Source organism: Dermacentor albipictus, chromosome 4, assembly GCF_038994185.2.
Source record: "Dermacentor albipictus isolate Rhodes 1998 colony chromosome 4, USDA_Dalb.pri_finalv2, whole genome shotgun sequence".
Classification (NCBI taxonomy): Eukaryota; Metazoa; Arthropoda; class Arachnida; order Ixodida; family Ixodidae; genus Dermacentor; species Dermacentor albipictus.
This window is the reverse complement of record NC_091824.1, coordinates 136,490,936-136,510,611: the sequence shown is the minus strand read 5'-3', so window position 1 is coordinate 136,510,611 and position 19,676 is coordinate 136,490,936. Positions and strand designations below refer to the sequence as shown.

Below are 19,676 nucleotides of genomic sequence, written 5' to 3'. Positions count from 1 at the left end.
AGCTGTCCGACGAAATGCATATGCGCTCCAGTTACCTTTTTAAAGAAAACGCTGTTTTATGCAATAAAGTACGAAAGTAGCTGGAACGCCAGTTCATTTCGTCAGACACCTTGAAAATTTATATGTCGAAACTGGCGCAGTCCAGAGAATCCGTTCCAAGTGGATACACCGTGATAACTCACTAGCTTCTCGTATAATACTTAGATTAGGATATCTGTGGTAAAATAATTAACTGAAAAGTTTATTCATGTAAGTATGTTAATTATTTAGCTGATCATTTTGATTTCTCGTAGAAGTAATCGCCGCCTCATCAAGTAACTTAGATCAAGGATTGCAATTGCACTAGGCAAATTAAAAAAAAAAAGCTTTGGTGCACCTAAAAGAAAGGACACCCTGCATAGGCCTGTAGGGTGTCCCCACTAACGTTAGTCAAGCTGCTCAACGAAAAAAAAAATGCTTCAGAAAGCACAGCGCTAGATACAATTTAAGGATTTGCAAGAACGCTGACAACCGGGCACCGCTCGTCCTATACAATTGTACCTTGCACCGTGTCATTTAGTTATAATTCTTTAATGCTAAAGCTTTCATTCTTTTCATTGAACAGCTTCGCTAACGTTAGCTGGGACACACGGTATAATAGTCCACGCACGTGATGCATTGAAAGGACGGCGACTTACATTGGTCACTCTTTTGAGCGCCCGGATAACGAACTTTCAAAGAGGGTACCACTCAGCAACGGCTTCCTATCGTGACGTTCGTATGCCGATTGCACTCGACTGCACCAGAAGAGTCGGCCGAGCCTGGCCTGGAGACTCCGCGTATGGTGGCCCGACATTTCCGTACGTCGAGACCTCAGGTCAGTCTAGGCCGACGGCGGACACCTTGGCGTTGATCAAGCGCCGCGCAAGACGAAGAGGAAGCACGTGTATGTATAGGTGAGTGATGCTGCAGGCAGAGGGAGGAATGCGGCGTGCATTCAAACGAATTCTTGTGCTGGGATTGGGTAACGCCCAATATCGCGCGACTGTGCACCACAACTACATTTAGCATTTCGGGATATTCAATACAGGAACGCTTCCGCGTAATGCTATGTTCACACTACGGTCGTAACGCGCGTAAAGGGCCGTTTATAGTCCGACGTAACGCACGCGCGCGTCGAAATCGGTGGAACTCTCGCACCACAATGCATTGCGCGCGAAGAAAAAGGCGCCAGCACAACTCCGCAGACGGCTTTTGCGGACGGCGCGCGACTTGGCGAACCTTCTGCGCATGCTCCGAAGATAGCAGCCTACGGCGCGCGCGTTGAAGTATAGAGGGGATGGCATCTCGGCTGGCGCAGCGCAACCGACGTAGCGTGACTGACCGCGAACGACGCTCGCCCGCGCGCCGATAACGTCGGACTATAAACGAGCCTTAACAGCTCTTTTGGCGTATCGAACGTAACGGCTGTAAAAAACGTTACGGCAGTTAAGCCGGCACCTTTGTTCACGTTTACTGCTGCTTAAATTACGGCTTTTACAACAGGCCAATCAAATTTGGAGCTGCAGAATGGACGTCACCAGCGGTCCAATATGGCTCCTGCCAACATGCGAGCGCTGGCCGAGATCGAAGAAATTCACGCTCAAAACAAACTTATAGTCATGTATTCAATCGCCCAAAGACGACGAAGGCGACGCAGAAGGGTTTGGGTGCGGCAAGTATTTCTCGACAGGGCCACGGACGGCGATTTTCACAACCTTTTCGCCAAGCTCCGAGTTGGTGACGCTGCGATGTTTCATAACATCATGCGCATGTCGCCCCAGCAGTTCCGCTTCCTTGAAAACCTAATGAGACCACTCATCGAAGTTCGGAGCACGCATCTGCGGCCATCGATTTCCTCGGCGGATAAACCAGATGAACTGAAAAGTCTCGCAAGGCGCACTGCAAAAATTTTCACGAACACAGCCAATCGTGCGCACGGAATGGCGGAATGGCACTTCCCGCGCCCGGAGCTGTCTGCAGACGGGAGGACGGAAGTGTCGTCACCGGTTGTTGAAAGCCGAAAGCTTATCGGTCATTGGCTGTGTCGCAACGGTCGTAACATAACAGTCGTAAATGTTGCCGATGCACAACATATCTCACCGCTAGAAAAAGATAGGGCGCAAATGCTGGAGTGCAACTGAAAAGCCTCTGCCGACGCGTCAATGCAGAAGAGCCGATAATGCGGCAAGGGTGCACGATAAATCACCAGAGCCGCTTTGTGGATTGCGCAGAAGCCTTGCTGCATTCTATACCTTTGAAATGTGGGAAAAAGTATATAGGGCAAACTGCAAGATGCACAAACGAAAGACTAAAAGAACATGAACTTAACGCCGAGCAGGCGAACAGAAACCCAGGTAACTCAGACGCAGTGAAATGTTGAAAACACACGCACACGCACACACTGACCAGCTGGTTCAGATCATACGAGGCAGCCGAGTACAATCATTGTCATGATGTGCAATTATGTGTCTGTGACAGGTGTGGGCAAATGTATAAGAAGCCGTGCTTCCTTCAAATAAACGTTGTTGCAAGCCAGCGATTGCGGTGTCGTCTTCTCGTCTCATGTCCCTCCTACGTTTTGCGTTATTAACACGAGGACGGAAAACTGACAAGCCCAAACTGCTATTCTAGCGAAACAACATTACCTTGGTTCTGTCCAGCTACATGACATTTGCATATTTTTAAATCTTGGCGCATGATAGTTGAGACACCCTGTATAGTGCTTTCTGAAAATAATATGAACTCTTGGAAGCCAGCGCTCTCTTCTCTCTTCTGCCCCATCTGGTATGTACTTGCGCTGTTAGTCAAACTATAAAGCATGTTTTACCAACGAGCCCAATGTTACACCCTTTTCTATACAGAACAGATGGAGAGGTAATTGAGGTCGTAAAGACGACAGGACGTGCGCTAGCTACCAACTCTTTCCTGTCTTTCTCGTCCGTGTCAATTCAGCGCCAAGACCTCAATTATTGCAGCGAACCAACTAGCCCACGAAATCTGTGCTCCCAGATGGGAACGATCCAGCGCGCCCTCCGCCGCTCTTCCTATCACGTGGTTATATACGTCACATCGCTGTTATAGTGCCTAGAATATCGCTGTCCCTGATTTCTCTGTCGTTCCCGGCCAATCCGCCATTTGCTTCCCCGAAGATATCATTCCCTACATCGCCGAAGGCCAGGTTTTGACCTCTATAATGCTGTGGCATATTGAAATCCTTCATATGATATATATATATATATATATATATATATATATATTGATAAGACGCCAACAAACAATGACACCAAGGAAAACATAGGGGCAATTAGTTGTACTTACTAAATGGATGAAAAGACAACTTGCCGTAGGTGGGGAACGATCCCACGTCTTCGCATTACGCGTGCGATGCTCTACCAAGTGAGCTACCGCGGCGCCGTTTTCCCATCCACTTTCTTGGGTATTCACATTTTACTACTAGAACTAATCCTTGGAGTGTTAGCCAGCGCCACCACTCACAAGCCTTGGCGGCGGATGTGGAACATCCTTCTGCCGCAGGCATCACGAGTACGTGATCTTCCTGGATGAAGGCAACTGGTTAATTAACTCACAATAAACCCACAATAAACTCACATGATGCCTGAAAGCATCAGTGTTGCCTGATTCGAGACCCTCGTTATGTAATAAACCCCCTTTCCTCTCGTTTACATGTATAGGTCGCGCTGCAGAGCGTGCTCGGATTTGTTGAACATATCAAAAATAAAATTTTGCTTGCTGAATAAAAATAATTCGTTGCGCAGATAATTAATTGTCCTGGCCACATAGGGCGCGCGGACGCGCTCGTCAAGGGCAGTACGCACCTGCTGCAGCAGTACGAAGCCTCCGCTTGTATATATATCACTGTAAATTAATTTACGCCCTTAAAAGTGATAAAGGGTGTAGATGTGTTTTTAACTCGCACCTTTCGGGCGTAAGTTTTGTGAATCACACCCCAAGGGTGTGAGTTATAGACACACTTACACCCTTTCTCACTTTTAAGGATGTAAATTATTTTACAGTGCAGGCTTAGATCACAAAACAAGTTTTGCAAACAGTAAACAGCGCTAAACAACAGGACGAAGAGAGTGACACAAACCACAGCGCTGTGGTCTGCGTCCCTCTCTCCGTCCTGTTTTTTAGCGCTGTTTACTGCTCGTAATCTTCCAACCAGCCCAAATGCGTAGTCTTCTGAAGTTTTGCAAACTACAAAATTAGTTATCAGTAATTTTTCACCGTCCAGGTTCCTAAATAACTAAAGAAACACCACATGTGCGAACAGGCAAATACACTCCAATATTAGGGAACACAGTTATATCGGTTATTTAACACTGAGAAACCGTGTCTGCTATATGTGCGCTAAGAGAGAAGGAGAAAAAAAAGAAATCTTTGTCCACTTACAACAAACTTGGTTCATTGTCACTGAAAAAGGTTAGTTACAACAATATATATATATATAAACACTCAGGTGTGGCACAGAAACTAACTCATTCTGGAATATGCGTGTAAATAATATTTCCTCATCTACCTTTCGAAAACTCTGTTTCCTGAAGCGTAAACTTAAAAACACCCCAAGCGATGTTAAACTACTCGGCTACTATTTGTTCATCAGACCCAAGCTATAGAGAACGTGTGTGAACAGTTTGCGACCCATATACTCAAATAGACATTAAGTGCCTCAAAAGACTAAAAAAAAAAGTACAGCCAGGGTTATTTATAACACCCTTTTAATTTCTCTAACGCGCTTCTCTATCAGTGTAATAAACCGTTTCTGCAGCAATTCTTACAGGATCGGAGGATCCCCGTGTGTACATCATGCACTCGTCCCCAGTCCAGTCTGCGATTGGCCTGAGCGCTCAGCGTACTGTTTACGAAACTCTTCAGTACGTCGAGACCACAGGCTTGTCCCAGCTGGATCGCTCGCCGCACCACGCTCGGACGATCTGAGAGAAAGCGCGGACTGGAAGGTCGAGTTTATACGTCATTCTGCGCGGACGGTGAGTATGATCTCCAAACGTGTGATGTGCACGTGTGCATGCACTCGTGGTTGCAGGGTGGCTTGGGGTTATACGACAGAGTTGCTAACCAAACACTTAAATCAGTTTATAGCCTGTTCGAGGCTGTCCTTTCAAAACTTTTAAGGTTCATTTGGTGGGAAATGGTTGGTTAACTATTACAGGCAAAAATCAGTAACTTCTCGTTCGTGCATTTCGCGCCGAAACAGCAGCATCGGTACACGTGGGTGCTACGTCAGGGATATTGAAGTATACATTAATAGTGTACTCGAATAATATATATATATATATATATATATATATATATATATATATATATATATATATATATATATATATATATATTGTCGTATTTCAGTCGTTTTGATGCAGAAGAAAACTAGCCAGGGTGAGCCTTGTGTTTTCTCAGTGTAATACCCCTTTGCCGGTAGACGACTATAGAATTACATACTATATCATTATAGAAATAGAAGAGCAAACGCTGTCAAAATGCATGATGTCATGGTGTGCTATGCAGAACCATGGCAACTTCAGGGCGGCGTCGCCATCTATACCTCTTGCTCTTGCATCATTTATGGCTTACTAAATGTCATGTCGGGGTACGAATATCCGCTTTGCTATTGCAGCAGGATAAGTTATTGCCATAACTTAACGGCATATTGCTCTTTAGTGTCCCTTTTCAGACAGGCTTGCTTTTACTCGGCAAGCCTACGATAGCAAGCGAGCCGACTGACTTCACTTAAATGGAATGGCGTAAACTGCAACGTGTCATAGGCAAAGATCTGGTCGATGAGAGATAGAACAATTAATTTTGAGACAAATAAAACTATTTACGAAACTGAGCAACGTGCGGTATCGTAGTGTGTGCGTATAAATAATTAATATTTTAAAGGAGGCTGATACAAACGTCCAGAGACAAAAATAATTGCGTGCCTCGCCTCGTACGGAAAACTGAATGTGGGATTGCGAACGTTCGTATGACTGAAACCGAGAAAGCGGATCCTGCAAAATACACTTGCGCGAAGTTGTAAAAAGAAGGTATAGATACGCCGCCGATACATGCCTTCTACGAGCTGCTGCAATGCCTGAATTCGTGAGAGAACGTCCGAGGAGCGCCCCTCTGAGGCCTCTTTTACATTGGATAACGTATGCCACTCATCGAGGCCAGCGCCAGCATTGAGTGCGGAGGGAAGCGCGTATTACGGAAACGTGATGGCACGCGCACATATAGTTCTGTATATATATCGAATGCTCTCGTGGGTGGAGTTTGATACAGCCTCAGGCTGTTGTCGACTGGTTCTAGTAACCAGTCTGAAACTGTATACGCTGAACCAGAGATGGGAATCACTGAGCACGATGTTTAGAGAACGCAGGCAATATGCGTGAACCGGTACCGAATGGTACGGATCGTGACTTGTATGGATCGTGAATTTCGGCTCAGTAAAATTATACGATGGGAATTACAAGAACGCACACGGGGCGCTGTAGTTTTGCAAGGCGACCAACCATACGCTATTTCGGATCCGTATAAGACTACACGGCCATTTAAAATAATTATTTATATGTTTAAATTTTGGCAGCTAGTATTCGCGAAGCCATGCAATTGGACAATCACGCAAAAGTATTGGGGAGCGTCCAGTGGGAATGATGAAGGCCTGAATAAAAAGACATGACGGGCCGTTCATTTGCATTTCCAGGCGAGAGCTGCAGCTGTACACTATCTTCACGGGTTTGCAACAGGAAGACAAGCAGGGGTGACTGAGAGCTGACGTTTTGATCTTTAGCAAGAACAGAGTCTTCTGGATGAAGACGCCAACGTTTTGGACAAGCGCTTGAACCAGAGTCGCAGCAACTGCCTGAGCGACATACACTATACGAAGGGGTTGCCAAGATGGTTCTTTCATCGAAATTATGAGATGTCCTGAAATAAAAGTACGCGTGATTCTTGCTGGTCCTTCACGTGGTAGTGTGTTTAAAGTGGTATACATAGTTGTGATCCACCTGGAAGACAGCAAACACATGGCCATTGCCTGTGATAACAAATTTTTGCGATATATTCGCACATATCTTGCCAAGTTTGGTGAGCGTTTTTGAATGCATACCTCGAATACTGTGTCTCTTCTATGAATAACTATTGTGTGAAAACCGCTACCTTCGGGCAAATATTGGCAAAATAAGGTCTCCTCGATTATCTGGACTAGACTGTTAACACTTAATACACGATGTATACCTCACAAAGCCCACGGTATACCGTGGGCTTTGTGAGGTATACATCATGTATTAAGTGTTAACAGTCTAGTCCAGATACTGATACCTGAACGGCGGCCAGCAGAAGCGCTTGTAGAAAGGGGAAAACTTATATAAAAGACATCAATAAACAGGATATAACAATATTGCTTCTATTCGATTCATGCTCGATGCGATTAGTCGCTGTTTGCAAATTCAAATAATTTTCGAATACTTCACATCTTCAACTGTGCATCAAACAAAACTGAAGCAAGGACACGATCGAGGACCTTCCTTTCGGTTATAGGAGACATAACTAATGCCCGAAGTAGCAAGAATTAATCGGATAAGCCGCGATAATTTGCACTTTGCAAAACTTCGCTCGCACATGTCATTCTGGAGGGGAGCATTGTTTAGCACTATTTACAAACGCTGCACTCGTGTTTTCTCTTCGAGCTAAATCTTATACGCTTGCAACACTATTGCCGCTACCAACCGGGGAAAAAAAAAATGAAAAATTTCTCTATGCTTTTTATTACTATTATTTAGCTCTGCCGTCGCCGCGGACGACTCTTTGAGGATGCGCAGATTTAATTTCTACGGTGCACACAAATTCTAAATGAAATTCATTCAAGCCGCCGTGGTTGCTTAGTGGCTATGGTGTTGGGCCGCTAAACACGAGGTCGCGAAATCGAATCCCGGCCACGGCGCCCGCATTTCGATGGGGGTGAAATGCGAAAACACCCGTGTACTTAGATTTAGGTGCACGTTAAAGAACCCCAGGTGGTCTAAATTTCCGGAATCCCCTATACTACGGTGTGCCTCATAATCAGAAAGTGGTTTTGGCACGTAAACACAATATTTTTTTTTTAATGAAGGTCAACGTTTCCCTTTTTTTAATTTCCGCGCTGAAATCCCAGCAATCGTACGTCAGTGTGACGTCACAGATTTCAAAGTATAGTTTCATATTTGCGCCGTGTTGTCTCTGTGAAAGTTCCCAAAACTTTGTTCAATCTTTGCCTTATTTAAAATGCAATGAACAATTAGCTAGTCTCAAGCAGGCGCCGTCAACATCTATGACGTCACGGCGACCTGGTGCGGGAACTTAAAGGCGACGTCGCCACTCGTATCTTGTGTTTGCGTCTTTACTGGCTAAACAAGCCCTTTGTCATAGTAGAGTGGCTTTTTTGGTACTGTAGAAGGAAAATACTCTTTCTGTTTAATGTCCCTTTAAGCAACGCTTCTCTCTCTCTCTCTCTCTCTCGTGGAGATTTGACAGGAACACGAGCTGCTGGGATGAAGTTTGCCACCGCATTACAGACAATTTTTTTTATTAGTGCCTTCCAGCGTCCAGCATGCCTTTATTTTGAAGCGTCGTCTCCGTGCACGGTCTCTCCGCCAGTCACGCCCTGTGTCCCCCTGTCGGTGAGTTGCTGCACCGGAGCTCGCCCGGTGCGTGGCTAAATGGAGGCTTCGGTGTGCGCCGTGTTGTTCAGCCTGTAGGGCACGATGTACTTGCGCAGCACGGTGCACGTTTCGGACGACCCGGCACTCTGCACCCGGGGTTGCTCCACGAGCCGCATGGTCACGGTCAGTTGCCGTTCATTCGGCGGCCATAATGTCTTATCAATCTGCATGGTGCTGCGTCCGAGATGCCAAAGGGGTACACTGAGCAAGTGGCGAGGCAGGGCGACTGCAATCATGCAGTGTTGACGCTAGTGAATTTTCCTTTCTGAAATACCCAAGAGGGGGACTTCTTTTTTTCTTTCAGTGACCTCTTGGATGATACCTTAACTTGGAGCAGCCAAGTGGAAGGGGTGCGTTAATCTGAGGTGAAGCCAACTCCCGAAGTCGGAGGCGGGTTACAAAATACGACTCTAAATGATTCCCTGAGGCCGTATTTTTTCTGATAATCTATTCACTTTCCATTCTTCTTGACGGCCAATCCCGCCGACAACGGTGGCTTCGTTGCACCGCGAGCCATTGACTGAGAAGGAAAGTAAAATAGATTGATGCAATATACCTCATCTCTAACGTTACAAAAGATCTGTGACGTTGTCTTTTCTGTTGATGAGACTGGCTACGCAGAAAACGAGCGTCTTTGGGCTTTTACTATACTTTTCAGCCATTTTCATGGTGTACCAAAGTGCAAAAATTTGCGCTTACTATAGTCATCATGCGTGATGTGGCGTGCTTGTCGGGTTTGCTTGTTTGTAACGCCCAAATCTGGTGAAGGGGCCCTTTAAACAGCCTGAGCTTATCTGCACGCTGGCGCATTGCCAACGCCTCCTAGGTAGCAGACTTGTGCACTCTAATTTATAATGTCGTGCTACTTGGTTTAAAACTTCCATTGCCAAGCCCGGCGTGACGTAAGCGGTGACGAGAAATTGCTGCGGCATACTCGGGAGCATCGTCATTAGTTTCTATGGCAGTCGGGCAAGGTAGCGTGACGTCATGGATCGAGGTGCCGCGGCCTTGTACTTATTGTGAGGCGATGGCATCGCCCAGTGAGGCATTTCCCCCTCATGTTCAAGGCACGTAAGGAGAATGTCACAGCCGTTAAATGCGCTGATTGCTTAGTTCTTCTGTACTGCACTCTTATGAGTTGTATGTGTCACAACGTGCATGGGAATAAATCATCAGTGGCAAGTAGCGCTCTCTGTGTGTGTGTGTGTGTGTGTGTGTGCGTGTGTGTGTGTGTGTGTGTGTGTGTGTGCGTGCGTGCGTGCGTGCGTGCGTGCGTGCGTGCGTGCGTGTGTGTGTGTGTGTGTGTGTGTGTGTGTGTGTGTGTGTGTGTGTGTGTGTGTGTGTGTGTGTGTGTGTGTGTGTGTGTGTGTGTGTGTGTGTGTGTGTGTGTGTGTGTGTGTGTGTGACGCAAGCTTAAATAGCCTTTTTCCAGTAGATTGTGACATCGATCCCTCAATGCTCCTTGCGAATTTGGCTGAAATACAATTACGTTGCAATTAATTGCTCCTATAGCAGAGTGTGTATGAGGAGCACAAGCGTAGCAGTTTGGGCGAGTTCGTGTGTTATAAGTTTTTTAGTCTTGTAGCGCAGCTCAGAACAAGCAAAAAAAGGAAAAAAAGAACGAGCTCGTTCTGAGCTGCGCTACAAGACTAAAAAAGTGTATGAGGAGAAACGATGCCTGTAGCAGCAGCGTGTAGTGGCTCTGCAGGGAACTCCAGCGTGGATCTCTGCCTTTACACATATGACGTAATGTGCGCTCTGCAACCACCGTGGTGGTGTCGATGTAGTGCACTGTCACATCGAGATGGACGTTTCCAGTAACAACAACCACCTTGCATGATCGCGCAATCCTCACCGATTGTGGACGAACGAGCTCCAGAGGCCGATCAGCAGCTGGCTGAACTCTGTGTCGCGCAGTGTGACCATCTCGGGCCGGTCGAAAGCGTATCCCCACACGAAGGGGAACTCGTCGAAGTGCGTGACGCCCATCCAGGGCGGCCAGAAGCTGCCCTTGAGCGGCCGGTAGCCGTATTCGTAGTGGTAGAGGTGCGATCCCCGCTGGCGCAGCACGAAGTCCGAGAAGTACAGCGTCGGGCAGCGCATTGCCACGTCCCCGATCCCCTTGGCCAAGTGCCGAACCAGGTCTGGCGTTGACGTCCCTTCCTACACCACGATGGAGACGAGTCCACAGGAGTCATCGAGACAAAGCAGGCTGCCTCTTTGGTTATAAAGCATTGCCATCGAGGGATGTGTACCCGCTACGGTGGCTTAGGGGATATGGTGTTTCGCTGCTGAGCACGAGGCCACGGGATCATATCCCGGCCGCGGCGGCCGCATTTCAATGGGGGTGAAGTGCAAAAAGCGTCCGTGTCCTGTGCAATGGGGCACCTTAATGATCTCCTGGTGGTTAAAATTAATGCGGAGTCCCCCACTACGGCATGCATCATAATCAAATCATGGTTTTGGCGCGTAAAACCACATAATTAAATTCAATTCAGTTCACTGACAGATGTGCACTATGAAAACGACTTGCTATATGGGGTATAAGAGCCGAGATTGCTCGACGAGTGCGCGCTTCAGTTGCACCAAACTGCGCAACGGCGCTATGTGTAAAGCATGCATTTTCATACAGTACAAAACCTTACTGTAACAAAGTCATCAAAAGAGAACATGGAGCTCGTTATAAGCGATATTTTGTTAAAAGCATATGGGTCTTAAAGGAGTCACATATATTAACGCGGGAAGTGCAGTAGCTCCAAAAATCCAGAGGATCGTGAAGTGTAGTACTGTTGTGGATAAATGAAACACAAACTTATGTTAACTATAGAATCCTTCGGCTGCACCATCATTGGCGTCTGGATAATATCGGTACGAAATCGCATACATGTGCATGGCCTTGCCCAAGGCCACACGGGTGGCGTAGCCAGACAAGACGTATCTATGGCACCAAGTTTCTGCACCATAGGGTCAGTAATGGCAGAACCGTAATGGCTGAATTATGCCAGGCGCTAGCCATTGTAACCAAAACGTGACGGATAGCAAAAATGACATGCATATAGCTACGGGTTATAAGTAGGGTCGTACAGATAAGAGAGTTAACGCAGATGATATTTTAGTTAAATTAAAAATAATTGATGTTGGAATATGCTACGTAATGCATACAGAACAGATAACAAGTGGCCTTCTAGAGTAGCAGAAGAGGCGGCAACCTATAAGGGAAAAGGAACGTAGTCGAGGGTGGCAGAGCATTAAGGTGAGAAATTTATTGGAGGATCGCAGCGAAGCGGGTTAGAGAATTTGCTGGCATATATTCACTCTATAAAAAAATTTGCACCCGCTGTGGATTACCTTGTACAGAAACAATCGTCATTTATATTGCGTGCATTTATATTCTTTACAGCTTCGTTTCTCGTATTTTCAGGTGACATTGCGTTTCTGACAGGGAAGCAGGAAGTGTGCTCAATATTGATGACGAATATCGTTTGCCCGGGACAAGTAAAGCCGCAAATGGCGTAAATATCATTGAGAGTGTATAGGATTTGGCTGAGGGTAGCTTCGAAGAGACCTCTGTTCGGCATTGAACTTGAATCGGTTGTTGTTGTTGTTGTTGATGATGATGATGATGATGATGATGATTATGATGATGATGCTGATCTGACGGGATGAAAACTACTGTTCAGGAAGCGTCGACGATATCTTAACGGCAAAAGGACCAAGCCCCATGGTTCCTTCCCTGCCACCTGGTACATGCCCTTTCAGGTTCGAGAAGTCTTCTCGTGGTATAGAGTGCGATGCATGACTGTTGTTCGTGGGGCGTGGACGTACATCCGCATTTAATTTAACAGCGATAAACGGCATTCACCCTTAGCGCATGATTATCACTGTAATACCAACGCAACCTCACGAAAATTTTGTCGCATTCAGCGGTGCGTATCAGCATCTTGGCACAGGTGAGAAAGTTCGGATAACGCACAGATTTTTATGGCTGGCAAATGCTGAATGTTCGCACCTTATAGCTTAACATAAGCTTGCACGTTACTATCGGCATTCTAGCTGAAGCATATATACCGATCCCTGAAGTCGTAGTCCGCGCCGTTCTTCGCCTGTTTGGTCTTTATATCAGTGATTTTATGTCTATACACTATAGCCCTATTCAATAATTTTCAAGCTCGGCAATTCCATATATACCAAAACGGCCCGTTGAAGTGTAAATAGTGAAGGAACATGCCCACTTCATGTGTGTTATTCTACCTACTTTAACATTGGTCAGTAGCCCCTCGATGAGGTCCTCCGGGGCCTCCCAGAGAGCATAGTTGACAAGTAACTTCACGATGGTCACGTGCTGCCTGTTGCTCATGGCGAACGGATCGGTGATGCCCATGGTTTGGTACAACTTGTGCAGGAAATAGGTGCCCTCGTTCTCGTTCACGCCTATCAGCAGGTCCACCGGAGGCGCACTGCCGTTGGCCATGGTGACCAGCGGGTCCTTGGGCAGAAGGTCGTCCCCGGATATAGGTATAAAGGATGACGCCTTGAGTCCCAGCACCATCCTGACGGCGCCCAGGAGCTTCTGGGTCGTCTGGTTCCGCAGGCAGTCGACCACGTGTGCCATGGGCCTCCGCAGGAGGTGCGGCCCGCAGAGCCTAGCTGCCATCCGCCGCGCTTTCTCTGGTCCAGTAATCTGGTTCTCTTCCACCTTGTAGAAAGGCGTACCGCTCTGCATGATGGCCCGCCGAAAGAGGTGACGCGTGAGCGGAGATAGGACGTGATAACCGACCGAGATCGATCCGGCGCTCTGGCCCATCAACGTTACGCGCTTCGGGTCCCCGCCGAAGGCGCGCACATTGTCCCGCACCCAGAGCAGCGCGAGCCGTTGGTCCCACAGGCCTTGGTTTCCAGGGGCGTCGGGCGTGCCGACGTACAAGAAGCCGAACACGTTCACCCTGTAGTTGGGCACCACGACCACGACGTCGCCCAGCGCGGAGAAGTGTCTGCCGTCGTAGATGTGCAGATTGTTGCCGCCGTTCTGGAAACCCCCGCCGTGGAGGTACACGACGACCGGACGCAGCACGTCGTTGGCGCGGACGCTCGGCGTCCATAGGTTCAGGTGGAGGCAGTCTTCGTCGAAACTCGAGGAGTTGACGTACTCCGTGTTGAACCAGTAGGAATCCTGCGGGCAGGCAGGCCTCAACTCGGTCGCCATGGTGACAGTCTTGGAAGGGGTCCTTCGCACAGGGTGCAGAAACCGGCGCTCTCCTACGGGAGGGTCGGCGTATGGCAAGCCGTAAAAGGCGTGCAGAGTCCTGCCATGCGCCGTGATCTCGACGCCCTGGACGGGGCCTGCGGTCGTCAGCACGACCAGGCTTCCATTGCCTTCTGCTGCCAAGGGCTGCTCCTTGTGTTGCTTTTTGCCATCGGCCGTCAGTAGGACAATTCCCACGATGCCAAGCAGTAGGAATGCGTTTATCGCGAGCACTGCAAAACGAATGTCGAACGCGCATTTCGGTGCTATAAGTACATGATGCAGTTCTTGTTTCTCAAAGCACAAATTCAGACAATATTGGAAAGAAACAACGTTCATGTACCCTGAAATGTTATTTATCAGTTGCACATAGTTATGATTCGTTCAAGTCCAAGATAACCAGCAATTAAACAGCTTTACCCTCTAACAAACGCAAAATCTATGCTATTATTCACCATACTCATCATCATACTCATCATACCGCGTACGTGCGCTCAGTTAGGGCTTGGACAGCACCTAACCAAAATTCGTTTGCACGCTTTAAATAATCACAAATCAGTTCGAAGGGCATATGGCATCGGCCGTGTTACGTTTTTACTGTGGCGACCGGCATACAAATTTTAGTGTACTGTTATGATTACTGGCAAACATACAATATTGCTGTACTCCAAGGTATACACCATACAGGGCCTTCAAAAATGCACCAAGTACCCTTAAAGCCCTGGACCAACAGCTTTATAAAGGTTTAATTGGCCCCGCAGCCAAGCAGAGACATACGATATTAAAGGTATACAAGCCCGAGTTTCAGAGTAGGCCGTGCCCTGTTTATTTAAAAGTGTTTCTCGGACACCTTTTGCACCCCCTCTGCACACCGTTTCTCCTTCGGGTGATGGTGGCTTGCTCATGTGCACTCTAAAAAAAAGATGTTGACCTTTGGACAATAGCCCACAAGGATGTAGACGAGTTCACCTTGAAGATCTGCAAGGTTCATTATTCGCATCTACTGGCCGTTAGCGATCCAGCTAACTCCACAAGAAACACACGTAACGCGAGCGTGCCACAGAACGGCGTTCTCACCTTTGAGAGCACGACAGAAGCATCTCACTCTAAGCTCCATCGTTATGCAGCTGAGTAAGTACCGAGACTCAACGATGTGCAGGTGCGACGCGTCCAGACAGCAAGCGTTTTTCAACTGACAACCCAACATCGGCAGTCCCTGCACGCACACAAAAATTTTGCCGATAACGGCATGACCTAATGGTCGCACCCAAATAAACTCCTGACACGCAGCCGTAGCAATATCGCTGGGACTGCGCCACTGCCTTCCATATGCTAAGACGTATTGGAGTTTAAACTGATTTTGCTTCCGCATTACATGTTAGCATAGCTGCAGAAGTATTGCGCTTGGTGGTACATTTGGTTAAATATGGGCAGGTCAGAAGGTTGGAATCAATTTTTTTTTATAGTGGCAAACGTAGCATGCCACCACGACGGGTAGCCAGAAGAAAGACGACGGCAAGCAGCCTATGAAACCATTATAACAAAGAAGACGAAGAAGATCGCGCGCTACACAGAGAGAAGTAAGTCTAACGGAAGGGGAAATGCGGAGTAGTTGGCAGGGGCAGCGCGCGTATGGCTCGCTATACTCCTTGCAGGGGTAAAGGTATGTGTACTAGTAGACTATAGTGAAGGGTAACGCGAAAAGAGGATGAGGAATCATGATGAGAATAACATAATGAGCTAAACACCTGATCTCCAATGCCGTACATCATCGGTGTCCCTCACACATTCATTCATTCATTCATTCATTCATTCATTCATTCATTCATTCATTCATTCATTCATTCAATTTATGTATTTATTTGAAGATACCTTACAGGCCCCATGAGGAGCATTGAGTAGGGGGAGGGAGGGGTCATCACTGCAAGAAAGTTGTACCGCAAGGATGAGTAGAAATAATCGCTGCAAAACAGGGTTACAAATGGAGAGATGCGGTAGCAAGCAAACATCGGATAAATTTTATCCCGCGCCTAGCCAGCATATCATCACAAAACATCTGATAAATTTTATTACGCCCGTTACTCGCGCACATAATAAAAAAGTGTAGTTTAAAGCATGAAAGAGGGGAAAAAAATCTGTGTGACTTTTCATAGGTATACAGAACATGGCATACAGTATTACACGTTTTTACGACAGAAACTGCATGTGAGTTGCCTAGATTTATCTCTATTCGTTTGTATGACAGTGCTCTCAGGAAGGGAATTCTACAAACGGATGACTTGTGGCAGAGCCGACAGAATGAATGCATCCTTGTTTTCGTAGATGCGATTGAAACTTAACTCATTATTCAGTCATCGTGATATGCAACTTGCACGTTCCAGCAGCAAGGACGATGACTTCATTTGGTGAACATATTTATGTAGCAAGGACAGCAATGCTACGTCACGACGACTACTTGGTGAATAGAACGAAAGATCAACTTTGATTTGAGTTTTGCTTGACTGCTGTTGGATCTGGAGGACGATCCCAATTGCTGTCCCCCAGATCTTGGACCTTGCCGTTGGGTGCGGGAGTTGGCCGAGGTTGAGGAGGACTTTGAGATGAATAACTGGAGGTTCATTTACCTTACAGTGAGAGTGCAAAGAAATTAACGGTCATAAAGTCATTACGGGCCGGCAGCAACTCGGATGCTGCGGCCCGTGGCAAGAAGCTCGAAAGAGATGAATGAAGGAATGCCCCCTTGCTGCTCCCGGTCTCTGGCTTTTAACCCCTTCGGTGTCTCGAAGTCACTTCACGTTCGGCCAATCGGCGAGCCCGCTCAGGTGGCGTCATTTTCGGCCAATGGTAGGCGCCCGTGCGAATGCAAGTCACACCCGGCGCAGAGGGTCGCGCCATTGTCTCCACCTGTCCGAGGGAGTACTTCTCTGCTGTGTTGCCTTCCTGGTCTGCAACTGCCGTCACAAAGGCGGATGGGGGGGGGAGTTGCTGCCAGGAATTCATGGTGCATTACAGCCGTCTTGCTTCGCGGCTTGCAAGCGCACAGCGGCGGCAGGCGGTTTGTTCTCGAGCGACCTTTCAGAGCTGCAAAGCAGCTTTGCTCGGGACCCACGTTACCTGGAACAGTGCCAATCTCCCGCTACACTTTCGGGAAGAGTCAAGCAGTGGGACAACAGCTCCACATGCGGCGCACGAGGTGGGGCACGCCAACTTGTTGGCGTGAGTTGGCGTGGGTGGGTGACGAGGTGGGGCACGCCAATTGCGGGAAATGAATCGACTAGCTCGGTTTTGGATCGCTTCTAACGTGCAGATTAAATATTCGTGATGAGGAGCCCATATCAGGAATGCGAGCAGGAGCTACGGACGGACACAAGCCAGGAAGGCTAAATTGCGATGTTAGACGGGGATTTACGTAGGTTGCGATTAATGTATCCTAGTGTTTTTGAAGCATTAGCGTATGTGGTTGTTGTATGAGAGGCCCAGGAAAGATATGGTGCGATATTAACGCCTAGATATTTGTACATTGAAGCTTACAATACTGGATCAGTATTTATATAACAAGAAAAACTTTATTTAAAGTGTTTGTTTGTGAAAGAGTAAACTGATCACGAATACCAGGTTTTGTCAACTTTTAAATCAGAAATACGCAGAGGAAGTACCCTCTTACGTACATTGGCCAATTTGCAACCATATCCGGCCAGTCGCCTCACTCGACATACAAAGAATTGGTATGTACCATGTCCTCGTACGAAATATGTACTGCAAACATTACATTTCTGTCTTCCGAGTTTACTGAACAAATGGAAATTAACAATTGAAAGTTTAGGTATCATGTCCAAAACTGATATACTACATAGGATGTCCTGAATGTGCTATTCATGTAACATTAGGACATTGTTGCGATGGTTAATGTCATGCAATTATATATTGCTTTGTTGTCTAATGCTTTCTTTTTATATATTTCAGAGTTTTATTTTACGCTTTGCTGTGACGGGCCACATGCGTGTTCCTTTTGTATTGTCGCTCTCCGCTGCTTGTAATTTTGAAGTTTTGTTTTCCGGCTGATGGGGCCAGTCAAGCTGTGAAATGCAGCTTTTTTTTTCCTATCACACCTAACCACGTCCATGTGCACTCTTATATACCTGCCATGTGGTTGAATAAAATCAAACTCAAAGTCATTACTTTGCATTTACATCAATTAAGTGTCATTTGTCATGTGTTGCACCAGTCGATAATGCGTTGAAAGTCACCTTGAAGAATAAGGTAGTCTTCAACGCTGTTAATTGGTCGCTATATTATACAATCATCGGCAAAAATTGGCGTGCAAGAGGAGATGTTATTATGCAGGTCGTTGACATAAATTAGAAAAAGCAATGGTCCTGATACACTGCCCTGCCGTATACACTGGAAGTTATATGAGTGAGGGGTGATGTAAAATTTTTCACAGCGATAAATTGTTGACGATTAGTTAGGAAGTTACGGATCCAAGGTAGCGTTAACTAGTTTAATTTGAGTGCAGTTTATTTATAAATTAAACGGCAGTTTAAATTAAATTAAAATTAAACACGGTCGAAAACTTTAGAAAAGTCGAGAAAGATGCAATTTCTTTTGAAGGTTATGGTCCCTGTGAGAACGTATATCAGTAGTGAACTTTATACTCTGTCTCGCATGATAAGCCTTTCCTGAAGCCGTGTTTGTTAGTAAAGAAATATTTATTCGATTCTAGATGTTCATTTATATGAGATGCTATAATATGCTCGAGCATTTTGCAACATATGCTGGTTAATGACGGTAGTTTTCAGGGGAATTTTTGTTGCTGCTTTTGTACACACGCACCACTTTAGCAATTTACAGATCAGAGTGGAGCTGGCTGGATGATAATGACTGGCGGAAAATATGGTAAAAAATTTTGCTAGATATCGAAGTTGTATTTTTTAAAACCTTAGAGTTAGTATTATCGACGCCTGAAGAGCTAGATGTTTTAAGGTTATTAATGAGACATGCGATACCATCTTCAGTAATATCGATGGGTTCGATGTACTGGCAGTCGAAATCAGTGACTTCATGAATGAGTGAAAGGTCTTCATTTGTGAATTTGGATGAAAAAAAAGAACTTGATAAAGACCGCGAGGCATTTGCTATCAGTAAGCGGAACTTCATTTTCACCATATAACGAAATATGGCGCGAACCGTGATCAGGTAATATTGCCAAAACTATTGGCCCTTGGACTTGAGAAGGGAGGGCAGATCGTGAGAATAGTATCTATCTTTAGCCTGACTTACAGCTGAGCAGTAAGCTTTCAACGTAGGTTAGATATTTCCCAAGCCGTGGGCGAGCCAGTCTGCTTTGCGTTCATGTATAACCGTTTCTTCTTATTTCTAAGCCTTCGAAGGTTCTGGGTGAACCATGGGATCGTTTTATCACCTGATACTGAAGTACTAAAGCGCCAAACAGACGACACAAGAAGAGACACGGATAACATGCACCAACTAGCCCAACAAAAAGTTCTGCTGGATTATCACCTGATATTTTGCTTAGTGGGATGTACACGCGCGGCAACTGCTAGCGGGAACACGGGAGCCCGTGGCATGCTTCGCAGACTGTGCCACAACCGGCGCCTCATAAAGTCTTGCGATCTAGCCGCGACCAAATTGATTGGCGAAAAGTCCAGCGAGTCGTCTGCCGAGACTTCATG

At 46.5% G+C, this 19,676-nt stretch overlaps 1 protein-coding gene across 1 annotated transcript; it reads right to left on the bottom strand.

Annotated features, from left to right (window-relative positions):
• Positions 1 to 8,566: 8,566 nt before the first annotated feature.
• LOC135898370 (acetylcholinesterase-1-like) lies at positions 8,567 to 15,284 on the bottom strand. Its single transcript, XM_065427257.1, has 4 exons — positions 15,061 to 15,284; positions 12,997 to 14,216; positions 10,597 to 10,904; positions 8,567 to 8,915 (listed from the first exon to the last, which is right to left on the bottom strand). Exons 1-4 carry the CDS (start codon positions 15,188 to 15,190, stop codon positions 8,735 to 8,737), a joined length of 1,839 nt encoding a protein of 612 aa, XP_065283329.1. The 5' UTR covers positions 15,191 to 15,284; the 3' UTR covers positions 8,567 to 8,734.
• Positions 15,285 to 19,676: the final 4,392 nt, after the last annotated feature.